The 22,421-nt window shown below is 41.1% G+C and overlaps 1 protein-coding gene across 4 annotated transcripts in view; it reads left to right on the forward strand.

Annotated features, from left to right (window-relative positions):
- kifap3a (kinesin-associated protein 3a) overlaps positions 1 to 22,421 on the forward strand; it is a 332,201-nt gene that overhangs the window by 154,323 nt on the left and 155,457 nt on the right. For all 4 annotated transcript variants that reach the window (XM_068037376.1, XM_068037377.1, XM_068037379.1 and 1 more), the window contains exons 12-13: positions 2,540 to 2,648; positions 12,105 to 12,217. In XM_068037376.1, the coding sequence (XP_067893477.1) occupies positions 2,540 to 2,648; positions 12,105 to 12,217 (222 nt within the window). The remainder of the gene's footprint in view (positions 1 to 2,539; positions 2,649 to 12,104; positions 12,218 to 22,421) is intronic.

The following is a 22,421-nucleotide window of genomic DNA, read 5'->3' on the forward strand; positions in this document are numbered from 1 at the left end:
CACATCCTTTTGGTAATGTGGCGACCAGAACTGCACGCAGTATTCCAAATGTGGCCGAACCAAAGTCCTATACAACTGTAACATGACCTGCCAACTCTTGTATTCAGTACCCCGTCCGATGAAGGAAAGCATGCCGTATGCCTTCTTGACCACTCTATTGACCTGCATTGCCACCTTCAGGGAACAATGGACCTCAACACCCAAATCTCTCTGTACATCAATTTTCCCCAGGACTTTTCTTTGTTCTTTGATCTCTTTGTATTCTATACCTCGGCCAATAAAGGAAAGCATTCCATATACCTTCTTCATCATTTTATCTGCCTGTCCTGCCACCTTTAGGTACCTGTGGATATGCTCTCCAAGGTCTGTCACTTCTTGTTACCTTCGCAATATCCTCCCGTTTATTGTGTATTCCCTTGCTTTATTTTCCCTCCCCAAGTGCATTACCTCACACTTCTCCGGATTGAATTCCATTTGCCACATTTCCACCCATTCAACCAAACCATTGGCGTCACAGTGGCGCAGTGGTTAGCACCGCAGCATCACAGCTCCAGGGACCCGGGTTCGATTCTGGGTACTGCCTGTGCGGAGTTTGCAAGTTCTCCCTGTGACCGCATGGGTTTTCGCCTGGTGCTCCAGTTTCCTCCCACAGCCAAAGACTTGCAGGTGATAGGTAAATTGGCTGTTGTAAATTGCCCCTAGTGTTGGTAGGTGGTAGGGAATATGGGATTACTGTAGGGTTCGTATAAATGGGTGGTTGTTGGTCGGCACAGACTCGGTGGGCCGAAGGGCCTGTTTCAGTGCTGTATCTCTTTAAAAAAAAAAATCATTCTGGAGTCCACAGCCATCCTCTTCATCAACTACAAGATCAATTTTTGTGTCATCAGCAAATTTCCCAGTCATGCCTCCCACATCTAAGTCCAAATCATCAGTATTTACCACAAACAGCAAGGGACCCAACACTGAGCCTGTGGAAAGTCACTGAAACAGCTTTCCAATCATAAAAACATCCGTCGACTACCACCCTTTGCTTCCAGTCACTGAGCTAATTTTAGATCCAACCTGCCACACTCCCCTGTATCCCATGGGCTTTCATTTTATTGATCGGTCTGCTATGTGGGACCTTGTCAAATGCCTTACTAAAATTCTGACTTGTGCCTCGTAGGTGGCGGACAGGCATTGAGGAGGTAGGAGGTGAGTTACTTGCCTCAGGATCCCCAGCCTGTGACCTGCTCTTGTAGCCACAGTATTTATGGCTGTTCCATTTCAGTTTTTGGTTAATGGCAACCCTCAGGATGTTGGTGGGGGATTCAGTGTCAGTAATGTCATTGAATGTCAAGGACAGATTGTTAGATTTACTCTTATTGGAGATGGTCTTTGCCTGGCACTTGTGCAATGTGAATGTTACTTGCCACTTATCAGCCCAAGCCTGAATGTTGTCCACGTCTTGCTGCATGTGGACATGGACAGGAGGCGCAATTGGTACTGAACACAGCGCAGTCATCAGCAAACATCCCGCCTTCTGACCTTATGATGGAGGGAAGGTTATTGATATAGCAGCTGAAGATGTTGAACCTGGGACACTAGCCTGAGGAACTCCTGCAGCGATGTTTTGGGGTTGAGACTTAGATGTTTGGCCTCTAAAAACCTCAAGCATTTTCCTTTGTAATAGGTATCCCCTCATTCCATTGACTTCAATTTTGCTAGTGCTCCTTGATGTCAAATGCTGCCTTGGTGCCAAGGGCAGTCACTCTCACCTCACCTCTTGAATTTAGCTCTTTTGTCCATGTTTGGGCCAAGGCTATTATGAGGTCTGGAGCCGAATGGCCCGGGCGGAACCCAAACTTAGCATCGATAAGCTGGTTATTGCTATGCAAGTGCAGCTTGATCACACTGTCGATGCCACCTTCCATCACTTCACTTAATTGAGGGTAGACTGATGGGATAGTAATTGGCCTGATTGGATTTGTCCTGCTTTTTGTGGACAGGACATACCAGGGCAATTTTCCACATTGTCAGGTAGATGCCAATGTTGTAGCTGTACTGGAACAGCTTGGCTCGGGGTGCGGCTAGTTCTGGAGCACAAGTCTTGAGTACTACTGCCGGGATGTTTTCAGGGCCCTTAGCCTTGACTGTATCCGAGCAGTCAGCCGTTTCTTGATATCACATGGAGTGAATCGAATTGTCTGAAGACCGGCATCTGTGATGCTGGGGACCTCAGGGGGACACCGAGATGGATCATCCACTGGGCACATCTGGCTGAACATGGTTGCAAGCGTTGCAGCCTTGTCTTTTGTGCTGATGTGCTGGGCTCCCCCATCATTGAGGAGGGGGATGTTTGTGGAGCCTTCTCTTCCAGTTAGTTGTTTTATTGTCCCCCACCCTTCACGACAGGATGTGGCAGAATGTTACTTTATTTCCTGGCTTTAAAAAAAATAAAGAACAGCTATGAGTATATTGTAGAGGAAGGATGCGCAATGTTTGAACATTGGAGAGCAATTGCAGGAACTGATTCATTTGTGTGCTATTCTGTTGACAGTTAATGAAGATGTTGTTTGAATGTGCAGAAGAGCACATTGACATGGAATTAATATCCTTTTGTATTAACCTAGCTTCTAACAAGAGAAATGCACAACTGATCTGTGAAGGTAAGAATTTATCTGATATCTAAAGTATAACAGAATCCTAATTTTTATATCCAGATTGGAGAGACTGTAACCTTAGATTTAGTTTCTACTTCTGGTCACTTTTTATTTATAATTATGATCTTTATAGAATATGTGACAGTGTATAAAAGTAGTTGGAGGGTGCAGTTGTACTTACACTTTTGTGCCACGTGAACAAATTTATAATACCTAATGTTGAAATGACAAAGTAACTGAATTCAGGTCCCAGCTGACCTTTGGAACACAGTGGTTTGATTCTTTGTCAGGAAGATGCTTTGCTGCAATGTCATATGGAGTACAAGTCTAGAATGGCCTCAAGGCAGGCTTACTGAATGCTCAGAAGATCCATTAGCATTCATAAACACTTTTTTTACACTAAAGCAGAGTTTTTTTTAATGTGTTGAAAGTATGAATGCTCTCATCTATGCCATTAAAATACTGAATGTTTATGGACAAGGAGCGGAGTAACTTTCCCTGTGACACTCAACCTGCAGAAACACTTGGATTTAATGCTCAGTCTGGTACCCATGATAACTGCAGCATTAATTTTGAATCTACATTCCAGTGTTATGTTCTTTTCAGTAGTGTGCTGTCTATTATGAGATTTCAGAGTTGTAGCTGTCACTTGAGTGTATCACAGAATTGTTACAGCACAGAAGGCGGCCAATCGAAGCATCATCTCTGCACCGGCTCTCCGAGTGAGCAATTCAATAAGTGCCATTTCCCACCTTCGCCCTATAATCCTGTACGTTCTTCCTTTTCAGGTAACTATCTAATTCCCTTTTGAATGCCTTGATTGAACCTGCCTCTACCACACTGTTTGGCAGTGTTTCAGATCCTAACCACTCACTGCATGAAAAAGTTTTTCCTCATGTTGCCATTGCTTCTTTTGCCAATTGCCAAGTTCTTGATCCTTTCATGAGTGGGAACGGTTTCTCCCTATCTACTGTGTCCAGACCCTTCATTATTTTGAATACCTCTACCAAATCTCCTCTCAGTCTTCTCATCTCCAAGGAAAACAGTCCCATCTTCTGCAATCTATCTTTCTAAATGAAGTTCCTCATCCCTGGAACCATTCTCGTGAATCTTTTCTGCACACTCTCCAATGCCTTCACATCTTTCCTTAAATGTAGCGCCCAGAACTGGATACAGTACTCCAGCTGAGGCCGGACTCGTGTCTTATACAAGTACAACATAACTTCCTTGCTCTTGTACTCTATATCCCCATTAATAAAGCTTAGGATACTGTATGCTTTATTGACTGCCCTCTCAACCTGTCCTGCCACCTTCAATGTCTTATCCACATATACACCCAGGTCCTTCTGTTCCTGCACCCACTTTAGACTTGTACCCTTTATTTTATATTGTCTCTCCGCATTCTTTCTACCAAAATGAATCACTTCACATTCCTCCACAATTGAACTTCATCTGCCACTTGTCCGTCCATTCCACCAGCTTGTCTATTTTCTTTTGAAGTTCTGTACGATCCTCCTCACAGTTCACGGTGCTTCCAAGTTTGTATCATCTGCAAATTTTGAAATTAAGCCCTACACACCAAGGTCCTTAGACCATTAATATACATCAGGAAGAGCAATAGTCCCAACACTGACCCCTGGGAAATTCCACTACAGACTTTTTTCCCACCCGAAAAACATCCATTAACCTCTACTCGTTTTCTGTCACTCAGCCAATTTCATATCCATGTTGTTACTGTCTCTTTTATTCCATGAGCAAGAACTCTGCTCATAAGTCTGCTGTGGCACTGTATCAAATGCCTTTTAGAAGTCCATGTGCACCACATCAACAGCATTGCCCTCTTCAACCCCCTCAGTTACCCCTTCAGCAGCAAGTTGGTTAAACACGATTTTCCCTTAACAAATCCATGCTGGCTTTCCTTGATTAACCCACATTTGTCCAAGTGACTATGAATTTGGTCCTGAATTATCTTCTCTAGATGTTTCCCCACCACTGAAGTTAAACTGACTAGCCTGTAGTTGCTGGATTACCTTTACATCCTTTATTGAACAAGTGTGTAACATTTGCAATTCTCCAGTACTCTGGCACCACCCCTGAGTCTAAGTTATCCATGCCTTTTAATTGCTTAGAATTTTTTAAATCTGTGATATAGAAGGCCTGGCTTGTGGTAAGACGGCGCAGTGGTTAGCACCGCAGCCTCACAGCTCCAGCGACCCGGGTTCAATTCTGGGTACTGCCTGTGTGGAGTTTGCAAGTTCTCCCTGTGTCTGCGTGGGTTTCCTCCGGGTGCTCCGGTTTCCTCCCACATGCCAAAGACTTGCTGGTTGATAGGTTAATTGGCCATTATAAATTGCCCCAGGTAGGTGGTAGGGAAATATAGGGACACGTGGGGATGTGGTAGGAATATGGAATTAGTGTAGGATTAGTATAAATGGGTGGTTGATGGATGGCACAGACTCGGTGGGCCGAAGGGCCTGTTTCAGTGCTGTATCTCTAAACAAAAAAAAAACCTTTCTGGCCAGCTTAACTGATAAATTGCAATTAACAGATTTTACACTTGCTAGCAGCTTGAAAACCCTATCAATCTACTTTCTTAAATGGTTGAAATTTTGAGAGAGGCACTTATGCTTGATTGACCACACATTTTAGATGCCAGGAAGACCGTTGAATGTTTACAGTTCTTTTGTCCTGGTTGGCACAAATGATATTTGTTTTTGTCAGAAATCTACACAGACACTTTTTCATGTACTACCACTAATATGTGTAAGATGCTTATGCACAACCTGATTCAGAAAAGGGTTACAGGATGACACTTTCTGTTTGTGTTGCAATATTATAATTAAGATTTTTAAATTTTAAACTATGCAAAACTATTTGTTCGTTCCTAACAGCACTTGTGCCAACCAGGACAAAAGAACTGTAAACATTCATCGATCTTTCTGGCATCTAAAATGTGTGGTCAATCAAGCATAAGTGCCTCTCTCTAAACTTCAACAATTTAAGAAAGTAGATTGAAAGGGTTTTCAAGCTGCTAGCAAGTGTAAAATCTGTTAATTGCAACTTATCAGCTAAACTGGCCAGAAAGGTTATCCTCAAGTTACCTTACCACAAGTCAGGCCTTCTATATCACAGATTTTAAAAATTCTAAGCAATTAAAAACCTACATCACATGGACTGCAGCAGTTCAAGGGTATTTAGGGACAGGCAGTAAATACTGGCCTAACCAGCGACGCTCACATCCCATGAAAGAATTAAAAGAAAAACATTGTTCTTGTAAGAATATTTACAAGTGATTATTTTTCGCTGATTGATTTGAAAACTGAGAAACTGATATCTTGCTATTTTGCTTTTAACTAGGGCGGCGCAGTGGTTAGCACCGCAGCCTCACAGCTCCAGCGACCCGGGTTCAATTCTGGGTACTGCCTGTGTGGAGTTTGCAAGTTCTCCATGTGTCTGCGTGGGTTTTCTCCGGGTGCTCCAGTTTCCTCCCACAAGCCAAAAGACTTGCAGGTTGGTAGGTAAATTGGCCATTGTAAATTGCCCCTAGTATAGGTGGGTGGTAGGGAAATATAGGGACAGGTGAGGATGTGGTAGGAATATGGGATTCGTGTAGAATTATGGGTGGTTGATGGTCGGCACAGACTCAGTGGGCCGAAGGGCCTGTTTCAGTGCTGTATCTCTACACAACTGATATCATGCACCACCTTCAGTTGTAGGTAGCATTTCTTGTGGTTTGTAGTGGATCATTTCCCTTTGCAGCACTCCACCAGAAAATATAAAAATAATTTTTTTCATTAAAGTTATGTGATTAGTGATCATCTTTCTTCTTTGGCCTCCTTGTCTCGAGAGACAATGGGTAAGCGTCTGGAGGTGGTCAGTGGTTTGTGAAGCAGCACCTGGTGTGGCTATAAAGGCCAATTCTAGAGTGACAGACTCTTCCACAGGTGTTACAGATAAAATTGGCTGTCGGGGCTGTTACACAGTTGGCTCTTTCCTTGCGCCTCTGTCTTTTATCCTGCCAACTGCTAAGTCTCTTCGATTCGCCACACTTTAGCCCCACCTTTATGGCTGCCCGCCAGCTCTGGCGATCGCTGGCAACTGACTCCCACGATTTGTTATCAGTGTCACAGGACTTCATGTCACGTTTGCAGACGTCTTTAAAGCGGAGACATGGATGGCCGGTGGGTCTGATACTAGTGACGAGCTTGCTGTACAAAGTGTCCTTGGGGATCCAGCCATCTTCCATGTGGCTCACATGGCCAAGCCATCTCAAGTGCCGCTGGCTCGGTAGGATGGATATGCAGGGGATGTTGGCTGCCTCAAGGACTTCTGTGTTGGAGATACGGTCCTGCCACCTGATGCCAAGGATTCTCCGGAGGAAGCGAAGATGGAATGAATTGAGATGTTGCTCTTGGCTGACATACGTTGTCCAGGCCTCGCTGCCATCGAGCAAGGTACTGAGGACACAGGCTTGATGCACTCGGGCTTTTGTGTTCCGTGTCAGTGCGCCATTTTCCCACGCACTCTTGGCCAGTCTGGACGTAGCAGTGAAAGCCTTTCCCATGCGTTTGTTGATTTCTGCATCGAGAGACAGGTTACTGGTGATAGTTGAGCCTAGGTAGGTGAACTCTTGAACCACTTCCAGAACGTGGTCGCCGATATTGACAAATGGAGCATTTCTGACGTCCTGTCCCATGATGTTCGTTTTCTTGAGGCTGATGGTTAGGCCAAATTCGTTGCAGGCAGCCGCAATCCTGTCGATGATAGAGACAAAATAAATAATGAGCCAAAAGACTTTTTGCACATTTTCAATTCCTCAGTTTTTGCAGCATTGCATACATTTCCTTCTTTGTGTTTCACTTTTAATTCAAATCCAAGTATAACCATAACGAGATCATAATTTGATCTAAAGAATTCACAGTATAGCTCATTCATTACTGTTATTAAGAATTTTTAATGTAGTTTGCAAGCATATTAGGACCTTGCAGATCAATAGTGTGAATTTTTTTATATTAAATGTTTGCTTTTGGGCTACCTAGGGATTAAAAAGATTTGCATTCGCCTTTAAGCAGACAATTTGAGGCCCTTTTCACAGTTGATTTGCTGTTTAAAGCTCACAAAAAATTTAGTAATTTTTGTGTTGGGTTTCATGAGCAGGCTTAAAAATGCATAAATGTTCAAAACTAAGTTATCTAATAATTATGAATATTGCACTGCTTTCACTTACAAATAAGTGGCCTCAGTTTGTTCAAAGGGATAATTGCCCATGATTAGTGTTACGATCGACCACTCCTGTCAAAGCCCCCAATCAAAATATACGATTCTGATTGTGGTGGGAGAGAGGCACTGATGATTCAATCCCGTCGCTCCACAGATCGCCTAACATATAATTTAAAACTTTCCAAATTAAAGAAAGACCCAACCAGATGGTGCCATCTATTCAGCAGGTCTGGCAGCATCTGTGGAGAGAGAAGCAGAGTTAACGTTTCAGGTCAGTGACCCTTCAGAACTTCTGAAGAAGGGTCACTGACCTGAAACGTTAACTCTGCTTCTCTCTCCACAGATGCTGCCAGACCTGCAGAGTATTTCCAGCATTTTTTGTTTTTATTTCAGATTTCCAGCATCCACAGTATTTTGCTTTTATTGGACCATCTATTAACCCCCGAATGAGGCTAACCAAACCAGATGTCTTTAAATCAACAAATTAACTCTTTAATTAGAAGCACTAAATTCTTAAACACTATGAAGATATAAACAGCATTTAAAGTAGTAAAAATTAGAGTCCTTGCAAATTTACAGTCCATTGTTGCTTGAAGTCCTCGCAGGATGTTGCTCCAAGTCCTTACAGCATGTTGCTTTCCTTCTCCAGCAAATTTCAACAATTGACGACTTGCAAATACTTTCAACAGAATCAATCTGACTTTAGAGTTTTTGAGGGATAAAATATTGTCACAGTCTAACTTCCCTTTCTTCAATTTAAATTAACAGAGATCTCTGTTTTGGCTTGACGTTTTAGAATTTTGAGAGATAATAATTAAACAGACTGAAATCCTATTCCTTCAGTTTAAATGGTAGAGAGCTCTTTTTCCAGGTGCTAACACCAGCTGTCCTCTGTGTCTGTGTGTCTGTTAGAGCAAACTGTCTTCAACTAACCGAGTTCAAAACTGAATTATAACAAATGTATTGCATGAGACTCGCTCTCAGTGGCTGTTTGCATGGTAACGAGAATGCACCCTTTGAATCACAGTCTCCAAATGGTTGTTTCCAAGGCAACGAAAATGCACCACCTTATAACTCCTGAGGCTTGCTGGTACTTAAAGCAATACTGATCCCTTGCAAGCCTTAAAGGCAAACCGCATATTCCGAAAAAAAAACTACAGGACTACTCTCTCTCCCTACCTCACATTTTTTTAAGACGTTCCTTAAAACTTACCTCTTTGACCAAGCTTTTGGTCATCGACCTCATATCTCCTTATGTGGTTTGGTGTCTTGTTTTCTAGTGCTCCTCTGAAGCACCTTGGGACGTTTACTATGTTAAAGGTACTATATAGATGTAAATTATTTAATTTCAGATACTTAGTAAGGGTAATGTTCAATTAGTTTATAAGTTCTGTTTGAAGTGTTTGAATATTATTCCTAAATGAATAAGATCTAATACTTGGAAATATTTAGCTTGTAAACTTTACTGGTTTGGAACACATTTGGAGTGAAATCATAGACATGCAGTAGGAAATGTTAAATTGATTGTGGCATCAAGATCTGTCTTTACTAATATAAAATAAAATGTTGGATACTCTAAACATAGTTCAGTAAAGTCAAATTGATAAACATTGTGGCAAACCTTTATTAAGTTTCCTGTACTGAAGATTTAGGCAAAATGTAACATTGTGTAGTTTCCTTGATCTTGCACAGAGCATGATAACAGAATTTGAATTGATATAGATTCTTTAACATACAAGATGTCCTAGAATATGTTATAAGGCAAGTAAGGAGAACATCCATGGGCGAGAGCTTTAGGGGATGGGCAGAAAATGTAAAATTGTGCAGGTAAGATGGGCATGACCAGATTTTCTTAAAATACGGCCTTAAAGATATGGACTTTGTTGTTAAATATCTTTTGAAGTTATTTAAATTTGGATGTTACACAGGGATGTTTGAATTTTTATCTCACCTGTAACTTTAATTACAGAAATCTCTTCGATGAAGTGGACTGAGTTTAAAAGATGAACCTAATATTTTGGAGTTGCCTTCAGACTTGACTTTTCCAATGCACTCTTGGCTGGCCTCCCTAGTTCCACTGTCTGCAAACTTGCACCCAAAACGCTGCTGCCAGTGCCATGATTCGCACCCACCACCCCTGTGCTTGTTGATCTACATTGACTCGCAGTTAAGCAACACCTCGATTTTAAAACACTCATCCTTGAATCCTTGTTTACAAATTCCAACATGGCCTCACCCCTCCCTATGTCTGTAAACTCCTCCAACCATTCAACACCTCCCCTGCCGCCAACTCTGATGCAATACTGATGCAGTATTTTGATTGCAAGCAGAGATTAGTGGGTCCACAGTCTCTGCACATTGTTTTTTTTCTGCTAGTCAAAATATTTGACTGCTTAACTGCCTTGTTAGAACAGAAATGCTCTTTGGTCCTTTGCCCTCGGATACCTGTGGCCTCCAGCAAGACAGCACCTAGCCAACAAGATAAGAACTGCATGTTCAGTATTGTACTGCACAGATCCCAGCTGACCCGATGGGACTTCCTTTTTAGGTCAGAAGTATTCTGAAATCTCTGTCCATTACATCTAATATTTAAACTTATCTCATTTAAAGCAATATCTATCTGGAATTCTTTCCCATAGCCTTGGTTTGCTTTGTGGGCTTAATTGTGGCAAAATTCAGCTAGCTTTCAGCTACATTCAAAATCTATACCAGCTGCTCGCATCTACTGTTAGAGATTTTTGATCTGCTGTTGTAACTGAATGTGATATGTTATGATTGTGTTCTGCAAATTGATGCAAAGTTTTTGATGTGAATCAAAAGTGTACTGAAAAGTGTACTTTAAAAATTGTAAATCAGCTAACAAAATCAGCTGTTGGTATTAGCAGCTGCTGTAATATCTAATGCCATTGTGATGGTGTAATTACTAACAATGTACTGATTTAAGTCGACCCTCTGTACCAAGTTCATGGTTTTAGTACTGGTGTTGTATAGTTGGGCCCACTCTGTGTAATTATTGCACCTTTATGTTTTTTATGTTTAAATTTTCACTCTGGGGATTCAGTTCTGCAGAATGAGAACAGTGCCCTGTATTTCAGCCACGTGGTCTCCACACGCAACAATGACAGCAATGCTTGCATTTATATAGCAAACAAATCTAACACCAAGCCAAGTAAGGAAGTATTTGGCCAGATGACCAAAAGTTTGGTCGAAGAGGTAGGTTTCGTGGAGCATCTTATAGAAAGGTAGAGAGGCGGAGAGATGTCGAGAGAGAATTTAAGAGCATAGGGCCTTGGAAGTTGAAGGCACGGTTACCAATGTTGAAGCGATTAAAATTGGGAATGCTCAAGGATCCAGAATTAGTGGAGGATTGTAGGCTGAAGGAGTTTACAGAGATAGGGAAGAGCGAGGCCATGGAGGGCTTTATACCAAGGATGAGAGTTTTAATATTGAGGCATTGCTTAACTAGGAGCCAGTGTACATCAGTGACCACAGGAGTGATGGGTACACATTTAGGAAAGTCTAAAAGTAACAAAGGCATGGATGAAGGTTTCAGTAACAAGTAAGCTGAGACAAAAATGCAGTTGGGCTGGCTTAGTGATGCTGGGGATATGTGGTAGGAAGGTCATCATGGGGGTCACAAGATTGCGAACACCTTTGCTGAGGTTATTGTAGTCTGCAAAACGTGCAATTCTTGCACTGGTTGTGACCTTTCTATGAACTCCATGATGTCTCTTGTTTCGAGTTAAATTTGTAGCACACTGAAACACTTGCTATCATGGTACTACATGAGTGTACAGACATCAGTAATAGAGTCCTCTTGAACAAGTAATCTGTGGGTAACTTGAACATTACCTTGTTAGTATTTCTTTAATATAGCTGGAGTCCCATGTATTATTCCACAATATGCTTTCTGTGTTTGTAATCTTCGCTGATTTGTTACTGTGGACTGAATCAGAGTGGAATTTCTTTTATAAACAAATGTGATATTCAATGCAAGAAGCTTCATATTTTAAATAGTTTCCACGTTAGCTTCTATTTTTGCTAACTTTCATTTTTAAATCAATGGAATAATGTTTGTAATCCCTTGATTTGAGATGTAGTTATTCCTGTTTACTTACAATACTAAATATTTGACATGAAACATAGTTAATCAGGAGTGCTGAACTGGGTATCTGTCTAATTATACTATTTTGCTGAGAAAATTGGCTCAAGATGGCTGACTTTGAAGATTATACTTTTTAGGAAATGGCCTGAAAATGCTCATGAAAAGAGCCTTCAAATTCAAGGATTCACTACTGATGAAAATGATCAGGAACGTTTCTCAGCATGAAGGTCAAACCAAAAATTTATTCATTGTAAGTACTGTGGAGCAATTTACATGCAAGTAATTACGAGTAGTGCTTGTGGGGTTTTTTTTCTCATTTTTCCACCCATATGTGGTTAATTCAACTTTACTTGATGATTGGCTGCCTTGACCTGCTTCCCACTGTTGTTAGAGAACTTTTTTTTTTACATACTGTAGCTTTGAACCCACTATTTGAGCATGAGGGTTTGAACTCTTGATTATCATATTATCTATAGTTTGAGAGTGTGGTGCCTTATTATGAGGGTAGTGGTCCCTCAGTGTGAAGGGATGTAGTTTCTCTGGATTGCTTCTCCCTTGACTGAAAAGTTGTGGAATTGAGTCCTATGGCTTGCTGTTGATTTCATGACCTTGATCATAGGTTTTTCTTTACCTAGAAAAAAAGTCTTCTTGATTGTCCTCAATACAGAGCACACTGTCACACAAAGGATGCCCCATTGTTTCAATGCCTACCAGTCTCAAAAAAAAATCCACTGCACACACCAGGGAGGCCTGTCAAGCTTTATAATTAACCTGAACCAGATTTGTTTTTTGACAAAGTTGGCAGCTCACTATATTTCCAGAAATATGGTTTGGTTATATTGTGCTGTTTTAGAAATGAAGATGGTAAAGTGCCAGTGTATATTTGTATTTGCCCACTTTTGAGTCATGATAGACATGTATAAAGGAGCCTTTTACAAAAACAATCTCCCAAATTTTTAAGCTTTTAAATTTCAAAGTGATTTAATGGCTAATAGAATCGAATATAATGTAGATTCACTACTGGTGTCTCGATATAGTTTGGAAAAATGAGACTGAGGACAATCTGTAATGTAGCAATACTTGTTTTCTTGATATGTTAGTTTGTACGCATTTTTTTAACTGAGAAAAGCATAAAAGAAGGTGGTAGGTTTTTTACAGCCTATTTAAGTGTGGAATGGTTTTATTAGTTTTTCTAAGTCCACTGCAGCAGCTGATTTTACTTGCAAGTAGCGCAACTATCTATCCTGAGTTTTGTTGTGCTCAGCTTTTTTGATGAGAATGATTACCAAATATTAGGAACCAGTGCTGAGCAAAGGCATTCAATACAGCTTATCCCATTCATCTATAATCTAGACCATGGAATCGATTGTCCATAACCAAGAATATTATCCTGTTATCTTTCTCTGTATTGTTGCCTGCCATTCCCATTTTAATTTCCTTTAAAACTACCATACATTATTGTTTAGATCCATATCCTGTGCAGTATTTATATACCCTTTAGGAACAAAAACATATCCAGCTTCTTTTAAAAATCGTCCATTGCTGTGGTATCATCACATTAATCAACAGTTTATTCCATATATAGACTTCTCCCTTAATTAAGGAATTATGGCTACTTAATTTTTGATCTTTATATACCAAATTATGCTTTCCTTCTGTGCTATCCCGTGCTTAAATACTTTCTTTTCACCTTCTCCTTCAGTTTATCTTTGTACCATCTCTGGCCCAATCAGTAATTTAGGCTCAAGTAGTTCAATTAACAGTCTTCACCAAGTTGGAATAAAAGGAGTTACCTATTGCCTGTTTATCCACGAGTTTGTTGATAAAAAGCACAGTCTTCTGAACTATTTCATTCTTTACATTGTTGGGGATGCCATTGATAATTAGCAGGAACTCAGGCCCCCAAAACACTGGGTTGCAGATTTGTGCCACTTATGGTGTTTTATTGTGAATTCTATCATGTTTGCTTAGTGAAATTGAATTAAAAATAGGATTTTGCCAATTCAGTAACTTGTCATTGCATAACATCTTGAAGATTCCCCAGATTGGTGAATTGTATCAGTATACCATTTCAGTGGGCTGGAAAAATAATGACTTACGCCGTTATTAAAATGTGCAAATCAGCCGGCAGGTTCAAGAGATTAAGAGATACACCATGAGTTGCGAAACTACAGAATTTGCTAGTTAATATATGCAACTCTGCTGTAAGCTTTGCATAAATAACATCTCACCCTTAGCCATTCTGTAATTTTAAGAATTTGCCTATTAATTATTCATTAAACTTGTCACAGAAGGTTAACTCTGGTAATTAACGATGTAAGTACCATTTTAGCGATGTGATAATATTTGGTGTAGTGCCAGTCAACCTATCTGACCCAGAGACGTAACAACTTAAACTGTGGAGTCTCATTCCTTCAGTTGATAAATTCTTCAAGTTCTTAGAAATATCAAATCTAAAAGTTTTAAATGATTTTCCTTACTTTTCCTTTCTGTCTCTCTTCTTTCTGTACCAAATCTTTTCTCGTCTTTCTATTTCTCTTTCTGTTCCTGATTTGACATTGAATTCACCCTTCTTCTCGGTTGTTACTCTGTTTCTTTCTCAGTCCTTAAATGTCATTGGCAAGGAGATACACTATTTATTCCATTGTTCACTAAGGTCACAGATATCCTGTTGCCCTGGCCACACCATTAGTTACTTGCAGAGGGTACATGACTGCCTCCAGTTGTTGTGTTCTCTTTGATCTTCAAGCCTAACTTCTGGATTATCACGCAGAACATCAGTTTTCACATTTGCAAAGTTATATCTCTCTGTCTATGCCTGCTCTACATCTTGACACTTTCAGATTTGGCTTCTGTAAAACTGTCCATTGCAGCATTCTGAATTTTTTTTTTATTCTTTCACGGGATGTGGGCATTTCTGGCTAGGCCAGCATTTATTGCTCATCCCTAATTGCCCTTGAGAAGATGGCGATGAGCCACCACCTTGAGCCGCTGCAGTCCATGTGGTGTAGGTACTGTTATGACCGAGGCAGGAGCAAAGCACTGTCAATTCAGTCCCATCGCTCCACAGATTACAGCAAATTATTAAAGTTTTCCCACCCTACCAGAAAACAGTCAAATTAAACACTCTCGTAGTCCCCAGAATAAAACAGACCAAACCAGGTATCTTTACACAACAACTAGTTAACTATTTATTTTTTAAAAAACGGAATCTTAAACACTAGTAAGATAAAGCTATGTCTAAAGACCTTATAACTTCTTATTTTAATCTAATTCCCCCATTCACACACAAACATTCAAAAATCATGGTTAAGCAGTTTCTTTTTTAAATGATTTTAAAAATTAGCTGTTTCCCTAATAGATAAATAAGTAAGTCTTTGTGGGTTACCTTCCTAATGGGTGAGGTGTTCTAATGTGAAAATAATCAAATGCAACTCAAAGTCTCCATGTAAATTTGTTGAAATAGTCCTTCAATAGATAGGCATTCAAAACACTTCAGCTGCAGCAACCATCATCAAGACCACCAGTGAATTCCAGAAAATACAATTGGTCAGGAGAGATTCAGTCTTGAAGCAAATACTTCCTGGCTTGGAAGTAAAGAAAAGGTGTTTTGCTACCTTCAGCAATACAACTGGTCTCTTCAAAAAAAAAAAAAAAATTTTTTTTTTCTCAGGCAGTTAACTTAGCTTGCAGCTCCTTGTAGAAATTCTGCTGAGAGAGAATAGACAGCTCCTTTTTCCAGAAGCACGCCGTACTGATAGCTGGTTCAGGCTGTTTTTTGTCAGTTTTACACATAGTCAAATCGAAACATGAGACCATGTGACCTCTCTCCTGCTGTGGTCCAGGGACAGATGCAGCTTGCACGCTATGCTCAGCCTTAAAGGCACACTGTTTTCAAACAGAATCTTAAAGGCACGCACAGTTTTTTAATCCAAGGAGGAAAAAAAAAGTTCTGTGACTCCTCCGCCCTTGGCGAAATGAAACACCATTCTAAAATGCGTTTCATTACAATGGAAAAAAAAAAGAAACTGGGAAAAAAACACTCAAACATTTTTTCACATTCACATCCATTCACTCGACTGATAATTTATAGCGTTTCCTCTGTACCATCGCCATCCATATAAGTTAACATGGTTAAATTTGTGACAAAACGCGGCGATAACATTGTTTTCACCGAAGTATGTACAATTTTCAAATGATATGGCTGTAACAGCAAACTCCATCTAAATATTCTAGCATTTCGGTTTATTAAATTTTTCCACAAACATTAATGGGTTATGGTCAGTGTATATTGGTGTTTCTTTATAGTCTTGACAGAGATATACTTCGAAATGTTTGAGAGCCAGCAAAAGTCCTAATGTTTCCTTTTCCACAGTGGAATACTTTGTTTCGATAGCAATTTAGTTTTCTTGAAACCCACCTGGCTTCTCTATGCCTGATTTGTCATCCTGCAATAGGACTGCCCAACCTCCAATTCGCTGGCATTGATCGCTGTTTTAAAGGGTTTAGTAAAATTTGGAGCAGTCAACACTGGTTCATTAGTTAAGATTCCCTTTAGCTTTTCAAAAGCTGCCTGGCATTCATCTGACCATACTGGGTTTTTTTTTGTAGCAAATCAGTTAATGGAGCAGCCACAGTGCTAAAATTCCATATAAATTTCCTGTAAAAAAAAAAAAAATGCACATCCCTAAAAACCTCATTATTTCCCATTTAGATTTAAGGATAGGGAACTTGACTAAGGTTTGTACCTTTGCCATTTTTGGCAATACCTGTCCTTGCCCCACTATGTGTCCGAGGTAAGATACTCTTGCTTTTCCGAACTCGCTTTTTTCCAGATTTATCACTAAGTCCACTGCTTGTAACTTTTTAAACAGAATTTTTAGCTGGTTTAAGTGTTCTTGCCACGTGTTGCTATATATTAGTACATCATAAAGATGCACTATACAGTTGGGAAAACTGGCTACCGCTTGATTCATTAATCTTTGAAAAGTGGCTAGGGCAATTTTAGCCCGAATGGCATCACCCAGCACTGATAAAGACCTTCAGGTGTTACAAAAGTTGATATCTGTTTGGCTTAAGAGTCAAAGGAACTTGCCAGTCAGTCGTGATAAGAAGCTTAGCACTGCCTACTCTGTCATGTCTCCAATCGAAGCCTGCTTATTGATTTATGATCAATTTCAGTCCACGTGCCTCACCTGCAGTGGCTCTCTGTTAAGTCCAGGGGCAGGGATTGATGGGAGGAGATAGTGAACACCCTCAGGGGAGTCGTAGCTGCATCAGGAGATGATTCTATAGCTCTCCTGGCTTCATATTAAAGTTCAAAATAAATTAGCTGTCTTCTAAACGTGTAGTGTCTGCCTTCGTTACCACATTGACTTTTCTGTAGTCTATACAAAACTGGGTTAACCCGTCAGGTTTAGGTACTAGAACTATTGGTGAACTCCAGCGACTTTGACTAGATTTGATCAAATTGTTTTCCAGCATGTATTGGATCTCTGCTTTTACTTGGGCCTGTTTGTCCAGACTTAAGCGGTAAGGATGTTGTTTTAAAGGAATGGTGCCCCCTATATCCACATCGTGTCTGGCTAAGGCTGTACATCCCGGCTTACCCCTACAGACTCTTTTAAATGTTGTGAAAAGCCTGGTTAGGTCTTCACGTTGTTTTGCCTGTAAGTGCAAAAGTGCATTCTCCAATTTTCCTGTCCATTTTGTATTCGCTAATCTGATAGTTGGAGGTTCAATCTGAGAGTTATCTAGGACTCCTTCTGCCTCATCCTCACTATCTTTTTCCTTCTCAACAGTCCCAATTACCTGACATAGATGTACTGGCTTATCCTCCTCCCTGCAGTAATATTGCTTTAACATATTGTTGTGACACAACCGCTGGTTCTTCCGGTGATTAGGGGTGTCAATCATTAACCTACCATAACCATTATTTTGATCACTCTATATGGGCCACTGAACCGTGCTTTTAATGGTTCTCCCTGTAATGGTAACAACACCAATACTTCATCCCCTGGTTGAAAATTATGGGCTTTTGCATTCTTGTCTGCCCATTTTTTCATATTGGCTTGGGGTGCTTTAAGGTGTTCCAGAGCCACACCGCAAGTTTTCATGAGTCTTTTCCGGAACACAGATACATAGTCCAGTATCGAAGATTCATTCTTTTGTTCCAAGAATCTGTCTTTTATAAGTTTTAGAGGACCTCTTACTTCATGTTAGTAAACCAATTTGAAAGGACTGAAATCTGTAGACTCATTCGCTGAGTCTGGTGGCAAATAAAAGAAAGTCTAGTCCTTTATCCCAGTCATGCAGATATTCGTGACAGTATGTTCTAATCATTGTTTTGAGAGTTTGGTGTTCTCTCTCTAAAGCTGCCTGTGACTGTGGGTGATATGCTGAAGATTTCAACTGTCTAATACCCAAATTGCCCATGACTTCTTGGAATGTCTTTGACATGAAATTAGACCCTTGATCCGATTGAACTTCAAGTGGTAACCCATATCTTGTAAAGAATTGGGTTAACTTTACTACTATCCTAGCAGTAATTGTCCTCAAAGGAATGACCTCTGGAAATCTAGTAGCCATATCCATGATAATAAGTATGTATTGATGTCCTGCCTTTGTTTTTGGCAAGTGTCCTACACAGTCCACCAATACCCTGCTAAATGGTTCCTCAGTCACTGGTATGGGAATTAGTGGTGCCAGTTTTATGGTAGGTTGTGGTTTTCCCACCATTTGGCATGTACGGCACATCCTACAAAACTGTCTCACGTCCATTGTAAGACCTGGCCACTAGTAACGTTGGCTTATGCGTGATTTGATCTTCCAAATTCCCCTGTGCCCTGCAAAAGGAATGTCGTGCGAACCTTGATAATCCCTTGCAATATTTAGGTGGGACCACTATCTGTTCAACAAGTGTCCAGTCTTTGTCCGCAGGTCTACGAGGTGGTCTCCATTTCCTCCACAAAACCCTGTTTGCCATGTAATAGCCTTCTGGAACTCCTTTTGCCTCAGCTTCTGTCAGAGCTGTTTGTGCTATTCGGTATACCTCTGGATCAACTTGCTGTGCTGCAATTATATAAGATCTGTTAATCTCAGATGGATTATCTAAATCCCCAAATAAGGTTTCAGATACTTGGCTATCTGTTTGTGGTGCCCCTTTTACCTCTGACAATGGATCTTATTTAGCCATTGCTCGGGTGACTGCACACGCAGGAAATATTCCTGGAACTTGTTCCTGTAATTGCTCCGTTTCCCTAACTTCACTCGGCTGCTCTGTATCCATAGGAGAAACTGATATTTTTGATCTAGCCAATTCATTTCCTAGGAGTAGATCAATTCCCTTTACTGGTAAACAGTGGACAACACCTACAGTTACTATCCCAGATATTAAGTCACTCTCTAGGCGCACTTTATATAAAGGTACGGGTATATAATCCCCGCCAATTCCATTAACTAAAACTTTAGCATTCAAGGCGCTCTCTGGTGGAAACGTTATATCTTTCTGCACCAAGAGTATTTGGGTTGCTCCTGTTTTCCTCCCTCACTTAAAGGATATGGAGTTACTTCCCTCTTTGACAAAAATTCATTATAACTTTCGGGTATCTTATTGGGTATCTTATTCTTAACCTCTACGCTCACATTAGTTTTTGTATCTGGTTTTACAGCCGCCGTTAAAGTTATGGCCTGGTCTGCGATACTCTCAGTCAGAGTCTTTTTCTCTACATTAGCTTTGCATACCCCAACAATCCTATGGGGTTATCATGCAATTTCTAGCATTCTGAACGAAGGTGACCCGTTTTGCAGCAATGATAAAACTTCGGATTGCAAACCTCACTTCTACCCTTGGCACCGTCCTTTCTGGCCTGAGGTGGTGATACTGGGGCATTCCCAGCTGTTCCTTCTTGCCCCCGACTACTTGCTGTCCTTTCACTCTTCCACTTTCTATCCTTCTCAGGTTCATGGGGGTGACAGACAAAAGGTTTTGGCTTATTTACAAGCTCAAAATCATCAGCAATTTCCACTGCCTGCCTAGCTTTCAAAACTTTCAGGGTATCTATGAGTTCTTGCTCCTGAAGGAATGGAATCTTTAAACTCTTCCAAGAGAATCAACTCTCGAAGGTTCTCATATGTGGTTTCCATCTTTAATGCCCATATCCAATGGTCAAATTTAATTTGCTTCACCCTCTCATTCTACATACGCCTGCCCAGCCAATCTCCGTAAGTTCCGAAACTTCTGATGGTAAGTTTCAGGGACTAACTCATACACAGAGAGAATAGCCTTTTTTGCCATCTCATAATCTGCAGAAGCCTCTTCAGGAAGCATGGCATAAGCTTCATGAGCTCTGCCCATCAACCTGCTTTGCATAAGCAGTGTCGAGCTTTCCTTCAGCCATTTCATCTGTTTTGGCTATTTTTTCAAAAGATATGAAAAATGCCTCTACGTCCCTTTCCTCAAACTTAGGAAGAATTTGTATCAGTTTAAACAGCTTTTTGCTGGGTCTTGGGCTGAATTCTGATTCTTCCTGACCCGAATCTTTCCTGGAATCAAGACAACCCCTTTGTCTTAGTTCCAGCTCTGCAATACAGGCCCCCACCTGCCAAGAATGAGGCACACATTATTTCACCACATGAACATTATTTCACCACATGAACATGATCAAACCAGCTCCCCCAGAGGAGACTGCATCGACACTGCAGACCATGAGGTCTGCCTGCCCGAGACTTTCTTTGGAAAGCTAGGCGACCCAGGGAATTAATTAAATGGATTTTCCCTAGCTGAGGCTCAGCGAACTGATGCAATATCGCAAGAGTTAGCACAGGCTGCAAAGTGAAACAGAGGGAGTCCCTGATTGATACTAGCTAAAAAAAAAAAATGAGGTACTGATGAGGAAATGAAGTTCTCCTCACAGACCTCAGAGCAAGGAGTGGACAGTAGTTCACCAGTTAGTGGTGCCCCGGAGGTACCAGGGAGAAATATTAAGGGCCCACGAGACTACAATGGCTGTACATGCCGGTATACGAAAGACCAAAACCTGCATAAGACAGTGTTTGACCGGCCAAAACTCCTCAAAAGATGTGGTGTACTACTGCAGGCGTTGCCACTAGTGCCAGGTTGAGGGGAAACCCCAACCTATGGTGAAACCTGCACCCTAAGTCCTATACCGGTGTTAGGAGGACCCCCAGCACAGGGCTGGTGAACTGTAAGGGGCCCCTGCTGAGAACAAAAGGGAACAGGCAGGCACACGGCTGGCAAAAGTTTAGAAAAAGAGGGCGAAAAAGTGACCAAGAGGGCAGGTTAAAGGAAGTCCGGGAGGAATCCAGGATGAAAACCCCGACTAACCCTAAAAAATTTGAAAAGTTAGACCCCACATCCTCCTATGTAAATACAGACTCGGGAAGCACCCTACCAGAGTTGCTAACAGCATTTACAGGAACCTGTAGAGACAAAGAAAGACCTCTAGGGGGCACAGAACCTGTGAGGGTGTGCCTCACTTAGTCGAAAGACCCCAGGAGAGCGTAGTCAAGTTTGCACATACCTGCAGGTAAGAATGTCCCAGAGAATAAAGGGGAGATTAACAAAGAATCCTCCCCCACAGTCAGAGAAAAAGGGAACCCCCAACCCCTGAAGGCAAAAGTCTTTGCAGGGTTCAGCAACACACTGATAGAGTGTTCAGGATAGACCCACCCACTATTAAAACTCCCCAAAAAAAAATCGCCACAGCAGGAACAAAACCTTGGGCATTCATGGCGGTGAGCAAGTTGAGGAAAAGCTTGCCCAGGGAAACACGTGGTTACTGGGATGCCAAAAGGGGGGAATTAAAGCAGCACTGGCACCCAACAAAGACAATTTTAATAATCTTTAAGATTGAATGACTGGAATTGAATGAGAGAAATGCATGGTTTTTCTTTCTGTGTCTTATATTTCTCTCAAACCTTATAATGAAATGCGCTATTTCCTTTCAAATCGCATTTCGTTCCCCTGGGTGTGGAGATGTCATACAGATCCCCACCTGCCAAGAATGAGGCACACATTATTTCACCACATGAACATTAAAACTTAAAATTGGTACTGGGAAGAAAAGAGGGCCCATAACCAGGAATTGCCAGGCCCCTCACTGGAAAGACCTGTTTTGCATGCTCGCAGACAGTGTTGGAACAAAGGACCCAGTCCTTGCTTCCCCAATACACAGTAGAAGTGGTCAGAACAGTTCAGTCACATGACTAACTGGCTGTTGCAGAATCTGAACTTCCTACAGAAAATTTGAACTGAGAAAGCTCTTTGCTCCTGGACTGAGAACACCTCTCTCCTGTCTGCTCTCATCTCTTTCTCACGGAACTGAAGACCCATTGAGAACACATGAACCCCAAGAGAGAAAAGTCTCCTACAGTGAACAAGGTTTAAGAAGAATACTGGGCCCCAACGAAAATCTTTAGACAACAACAAATTA

Source organism: Heterodontus francisci, chromosome 8 (genome assembly GCF_036365525.1).
Source record: "Heterodontus francisci isolate sHetFra1 chromosome 8, sHetFra1.hap1, whole genome shotgun sequence".
NCBI lineage: Eukaryota > Metazoa > Chordata > Chondrichthyes > Heterodontiformes > Heterodontidae > Heterodontus > Heterodontus francisci.